The following is a 6,670-nucleotide window of genomic DNA, read 5'->3' on the forward strand; positions in this document are numbered from 1 at the left end:
ATCAGCTAGGTGGTTTGTGACCACCTAGAGGGGTGGGATAGGGAGGGTAGGAGGGAGGGAGATGCAAGAGGGAAGAGATATGGGAACATATGTATATGTATAACTGATTCACTTTGTTGTAAAGCAGAAACTGACACACCATTGTAAAACAGTTATACTCCAATAAAGATGTTACAAAAAAAAAGAGAAGATGTGGCACATATATACAATGGAATATAACTCAGCCATAAAACGAAATGGAATTGAGTTATTTGTAGTGAGGTAGATGGACCTATAGTCTGTCACACAGAGTGAAGTAAGTCAGAAGCAGAAAAACAAATACTGTATACTAACACATATATATGGAATCTAAAAAAAAAAAAACAGGTTCTGAAGAACCTAGGGGCAGGACAGGAAGAACTACACAGACGTAGAGAATGGACTTGAGGACACTGGGAGGTTGAAGGGTAAGCTGGGACGAAGTGAGAGAGTGGCATGGACTTATAAATACTACCAAATGTAAAATAGATAGCTAGCGGGAAGCAGCCGCATAGCACAGGGAGATCAGGTGCTTTGTGACCACCTAGAGGGGTGGGATAGGGAGGGTAGGGGGGAGACACAAGAGGGAGGATATATGGGGATATATGTATAGCTGATTCACTTTGTTATAAAGCAGAAACTAAAACACCATTGTAAAGCAGTTATACTCCATAAAGATATTTTTTAAAAAAGCAAATATTCTCATACTAAATATCCAGCTGGTTTGTAAGGCCTTGATAGAAGACAATTGTGATGGAAAGAGTTTCCTTTGCTTCAACTGACTAATATCTCAGGCTAATAATGCTTTCTATGTATATACTTAGCTCCCTTGAGAACCTTGGTACCTTTCTGTGACCAGTGTTAGGGAATTGCAGCTGCTTTTGATTGAAACAAACTCAATTGCAGAACTTCATGGTATAGTATATGATTTAGAGTAAAAATATAATTTGTTGGCTTTAAGTAATAATATTTTATTCTCAGGATGCCTTAAAAATACTTCGGGAAAGAATACAATTACTAGGAAATTCATTATTGGATACACATATCTTGGGAAAATAAACATTGATCAAAAGGTTCAAATAATAAGTCAACTGGAAGAAAGTTTGCCACATCATTTTGGGAAAACCTTTAGAAGACAGACTCTGGTGATTCAAGTTTTTCACATTTTCTTGCCAACATACTTAGTATTACATGCTTTATTTGACGGTCCTTGAATTCCCCACTTTACCCTGCATTATTTTCTAAAAGACTGTTGTTGTTGTTGTTTTTCCCCAAGAGCTTCGATGAAAATCTTAAATGCCTTGGTAGCACATTTGGAGTTCACAGGATAAGAACAGACTATATTCTAGCTAACCTTTGTGCCCAGTGTCTCTATACTATTTGTCTTTTTGTGTTCATACAGTACTAAAATCTTTCCCCATGATTTCCTAACTAATATAAATTGATGCTATCCATTTTCAGTCTCCTGAAAAGTTTTACTTAAGAAGAAATCTACTCAGCACTAAACTCAGCAGGTTAGAAGATAGAGGGTAATGGTGAAATTAAAAAAGGATCATGAATAACTGTACTAATCCTCAATGATCTAAAAAACAAACAAACCAATAAAACCCTACGTTAATCTTCAGATGAAGATTAGAGCCCCAAACTACAGCTTCTAGACCAGACTGTGAATTTGTTAATTTGTCAAAGCCCAGTTTTAGTGCATTCTCTTTGCCGGCTCTTCATAGCCCCGCTCCCCCAGTGCACTGTTTACAGGCTAATGTCTGGTCGTCCAGAACTTTCCATGTGATATCCATCTCATTCTTTTTCTCTTTGGCCTAGTGCCATGATCCAATGTTTCCAGACTCTATCACATCAGGATTTATCAGGGCTGTGTTATGTTCTCTCAAGATCTTTTCACAAGAAATTAGCAAGCTGTACTGGGAAACTCATCTACACTGATCTGTAAAGGGAAAACAATTTCATTATGTACTGTGGTTAGTAGGTAAAATATTTGTATTTTGAAGGGCATTATGAGAATCACAATACCTTAAACCAATGGTCTTCAAATTTATTTTTTTTACATTATCATCATCTAGTGATAAAACCCTGTTTTCAAACAAGGTTTTATATAAAACAGGTACAAGTGAAAACGCTCTGGTTAAAGTAGGGGATAAGATAGGCACACTCCCTTTTTTCCTCCTCCTTGCTCTTTGAGTGGCCTCAGAGCATCTCTGAGGAATTTCTGCAGTTCCACAAACACAGCCTGCAAATGATCTCATTAATGCAGTGGGGTAACTGCTGGTGAGAATGCCAGGTATAGAGCCAGCACTTTTAGATCAGTGGTTTTCAACAGGGATTGATTTTGTCCCCAGTGGAGGCTTTTGGAAATATCTGAACACACTTTTGGTTGTCATAACTTGGGGAGGAAGGAAGCGGGTGCTGCTGGCATCTAGTGGGTAGTGGACAGGATGTTGTTAAATATCCTACAATGTACAGAACAGCCCCCCACAAGAGAGAGTTTTTCAGCCTGAAATGTCACAGTAGAACTGAGGTTGAGAAAGCCTGCTCTAAAGAGAGTAGGGCACCAGAAGCTGCTGGGGGTGAGGGGAGGAAAGGGGGACTTTGAGGGGAGGGAGGAAGCCTGCAGCCCCTGGAGTCAGAGCCTTAACTAGCGAGTGCTCAGGGTTTGCCCAGGGCTGGGGAAGATAGAGAAGGCAGAAGATTTGCAAAATGGTGGGATTTAAAAGTTTGTTACACCTTCAGGTTAACTTGCATTTGTCAGTAGCTAGATGCAAACAAATAAGCTTAGCACTGAGCAAAAATATTAAATAGAAATTTACCTGTGACTAACAACCACCCATGAGTCCCCTCATGAACTCCAAAGTTGCGGGCTTCCTGCCGGTGGGCCGGAGGCAGCAGCTGAGTCTGGAGGCGGCCCTGGTCCAGTCTCCAGGGAGCAGAGCCGAGCCAGGTGCTTAAACAGGGCTTCCTCGGGGTCCAACCCCCATCACCTTTCCTCCGGTGTGTTGTCTGCTGCATCCGCTCATCAGCGGGGAGGCTGGGAGGAGGTTCTCTTAGAGGAGAATCCCATCCTCCTTCAGACGTCCTGCGGAGAAGCCAGGTGCATCCCACGTGCCACATCCTCACACCAAGGAAATGCTCTCCCATCTAAACGCCTCCCGCTGGAGCCCATCCTGACCTTTGACCCGCTCACTACCCGGGGTTGTTCCTCACAAAGAGATCATTTCGAAATTCAAAAAGGTTAAAAAATATTTCATTACAAGCATTAACCCGGTTAGGCGCTTTTGCTCGCTTCCAATCTCCTGAATAGGCTTCATTTAAAGGCCCCAGAGGCCCCAAGTGACAGTTTTACGCGGGTCATCAGTTGGAAAGCTCTGGAGAGTCTAAGAGAAAACACACAATAAGTCCCCCGCCCACCCCCGCCGTCATTATATAGAAGAGAGAGAGGAAATCCTCCTCACCCGGGGGCCCCTTTTGTGTCGTTCCTGCCAACGCAGCAGCCCTCCTGCTATATAGACCCGCGCGCCCGCCCCACCGCCCTGAACTCGCATCCCCGCACCCAGCAGCCATGGGGAAGGTGAGCCCCGCGCCGGCGGGAGGGGCCCGCAGCCGGGCTGGAGGCCAGGCCTCTGAGCCCTGTCCTTCCCTTCCCTGCAGATCACCTTCTACGAGGACCGGGGCTTCCAGGGCCGCCACTACGAGTGCAGCAGCGACCACTCCAACCTGCAGCCCTGCTTCAGCCGCTGCAACTCCATCCGGGTGGACAGCGGCTGCTGGATGCTCTACGAGCAGCCCAACTACTCGGGCTGCCAGTACTTCCTGCGGCGCGGCGACTACCCCGACTACCAGCAGTGGATGGGCCTCAACGACTCCGTCCGCTCCTGCCGCCTCATCCCCCACGTGAGTCCGGTTCCCCTGGGCCTGCCGTGCCCTCGGGTCACACCAGTGCTCCAGCAGTGGTCAGGCTGCAGGACGGTGGCCTTCTCTTGCTGGCTCTAACCGGCTTCTCTTTTCCTTTATTAATATCTTTAAGGTTTCTTTCCACCGAAAAATTGAGTGATGCAATGCTCTTAATCGAAATTGTATTCTCCTTTGCTAAAATTAAACGCACCTCTACTGGGCAAAAGTGGTGCACGGTATTAGTTTACAGCGTCTGTGCCGCCGCTGAGGGATAAGCAACAGGTGAGCTCCTCACACCCAGGTGCCCTTAGGCGAGTCACTGGGCTACTTCTCTCCTGCCTCATCTGTAAAGCGGGGTTAATAAGGGCGCTTGGTTCATCGAGCTGTGGTGAGGTCAAAAGGAGATTGCCCAGCACCTGGCAAACTACCCCCTCCTCCAAATATTAACCATTATGAATATCAAGGCTCCCTCAAGTTCTGCCTTTTGATTAGGCAAAGCAAATAACCAACAATGTGATTCCAGTAGCACCTGCAAAGCCCACTGCTGCCCAAGTAAAGCCCGAGCAACCTGGAATTCCACAGTTAGGGAGGCTTTAATTTACCTATGACAGAGTCCAGTGGAAAATGTACCACTCTGGGGAAATTTGAAACCCCCTCAGAGGGTTGAAAGCCTTGATAGGACCCAAACTGGCATTAGGAGCCTGGAAATCTGGGCTTTCACTTTCCAGCCCTGACTCTTCTGATTACAGTCTGAAAGCTCTAGTCATTAGCATCTCATAAAAGAAGAAAAGGGCTTCCCTGGTGGCGCAGTGGTTGCGAGTCCGCCTGCCGATTCAGGGGACACGGGTTCGTGCCCCGGTCCGGGAAAATCTCGCATGCCGCGGAGCAGCTGGGCCCGTGAGCCATGGCCGCTGAGCCTGCGCGTCCAGAGCCTGTGCTCCGCAACGGGAGAGGCCACAACAGTGAGAGGCCCGCGTACCACAAAAAAAAAAAAAGACTTAGAATGGTTGCTCCACATGTGTCAGGCTGTTGTGAAGATCAAATTAGATAACGCACATGTGAGTCTTTTGCAAACCATGGAAGATACCTTATTAGCAGTTTTTTATACCTCAGAATGAATTGCTTATGAGAACCTTTCCTAACGAGGATTTAATGGTGGAAGAAGGAAGAAGGAATTGAGTGGGTACCTGCTGGGAAGGAACAAGCAGATAAAAGAACAAGTGCTCAGGAAGAGACAGACAGGATTTGCCCAGGACTGACAGCCTGCCCTTACATTTTTCTAAAGGTTTTATAATCTATTGATCTAAACAGGCCTCCTTCATGATCTTGAGCTTCTATTTTTATTAATTACCTAAAAGTGTTTTGCTGGACCATATATTAGATGTGAGAACTGAAACCTAATCATTAATGATGGCTCTTGCTTTTCAGGATTTTAGAATAGCAGGATTCAAAGCAGAAAGGAAGGGATTAAGGAGTTGCCTGGGCTGGACTGCCACCATCTGTGCTTCACTTTGGGGAAAGCAATTCGACTTCCTCTCTTCCCAGCCTCTTCTAATGCTATGAAGTTCCAAAATAATGCCTTTTGCCAGGGATAGACTTGCCTTTTTATTTTAATATCTAATTATTTTTATATCTGCCAAGGGGAGTTCCACTGTAAGTCTATAAAGGAGAGAGCACAAATTATATATAAAAATTGTTACTTAAGAATGGCACTGAGTACTAAATATGATTCATGTAGGTTGTGGCCCTAGAAAACTATCGAGCACCATGCATATCTTGATCTATGTGAATGGCCCCCTCTTCAGTTTTGCAGCGTGCAATCTACCCAACTATACCCAGTGGCCCTGGTGTTGGTTGTCTTTTTAATTTGTCATCTTTGATATAGAAAAAATTAAAAAAGAATGCCCATTCCCCCAGCGGTGTGAGTGATTGGTTGCTAAAGGCTAGGTTTTCTGACTCTTCCCATCTGCTGATTGCTGAACCCAGACCAGCTCCCACCGGCTGAGGATCTACGAGCGAGAGGACTACCGAGGCCAGATGGTGGAGCTCACGGAAGACTGCTCCTCGCTCCGCGACCGCTTCCACTTCAATGAGGTCCGCTCCCTCCACGTGCTGGAGGGCTGGTGGGTCCTCTATGAAATGCCCAACTACCGGGGGCGGCAGTACCTACTGAGGCCGGGGGACTACAGGCACTACCACGACTGGGGGGCCCTGGATGCCAGAGTGGGCTCCTTGAGGACGGCCGTGGATTTCTACTGAAATATTTTTACTCTATCCTTTTTTCCATCTGAAAGCTAATAAAATATTTCCTGTGTGTTTGATGCAGTAACGTGGTCCTCTTTTCCTTTCAGACTCCTTGGAAGGGCTCAGCAAAAATAAAACTGGGAATAATGTGGATTTTCTTACAAGTGTTAGTGGAAAGGGTGGTGTGGGGTAGCAGTTGAGAGGACAGGCTCTGGAGCCAGAATGCCTGGGTCCACATCCACTTACTAGCTTTAGGTGGTCGGCAAGTTACTTAGCATTTCTGTGCCTCAGTTTCCTAATTTGTAAAAGTCGGTGTAGTAGTACTCTTCGTTTCATAAGTTTGTAGTGTGGATTAAATGAGTTATTATTTTAAAATCACTTACACATTTTAGCTTTGCATATCGTATAATAGTTTCTAGGCAACTGTTCTGTAAGCTTGCTGGTGAAACAGCTGGTCACCTTTTTAGTACCCTTTTCTTAGGAGAATTCCCTTTTGGAGTTTGCA

At 45.5% G+C, this 6,670-nt stretch overlaps 1 protein-coding gene across 1 annotated transcript; it reads left to right on the forward strand.

Moving 5' to 3' along the window:
• The first annotated feature begins 3,589 nt into the window (after positions 1-3,589).
• On the forward strand, positions 3,590-6,180 carry LOC102975023 (gamma-crystallin F-like). Its single transcript, XM_007102917.2, has 3 exons — positions 3,590-3,598; positions 3,679-3,921; positions 5,908-6,180. Exons 1-3 carry the CDS (start codon positions 3,590-3,592, stop codon positions 6,178-6,180), a joined length of 525 nt encoding a protein of 174 aa, XP_007102979.1.
• The last annotated feature ends 490 nt before the right edge of the window (positions 6,181-6,670 follow it).

This window comes from Physeter macrocephalus, chromosome 2 (assembly GCF_002837175.3).
Source record: "Physeter macrocephalus isolate SW-GA chromosome 2, ASM283717v5, whole genome shotgun sequence".
NCBI lineage: Eukaryota > Metazoa > Chordata > Mammalia > Artiodactyla > Physeteridae > Physeter > Physeter macrocephalus.

Excerpts from the sequence above, each read along its gene's own strand:
- LOC102975023 (XM_007102917.2), top strand. Across the intron at positions 3,922-5,907 it reads CCTGCCGCCTCATCCCCCAC|ACCAGCTCCCACCGGCTGAG; the intron begins GTGAGTCCGGTT and ends TGCTGAACCCAG.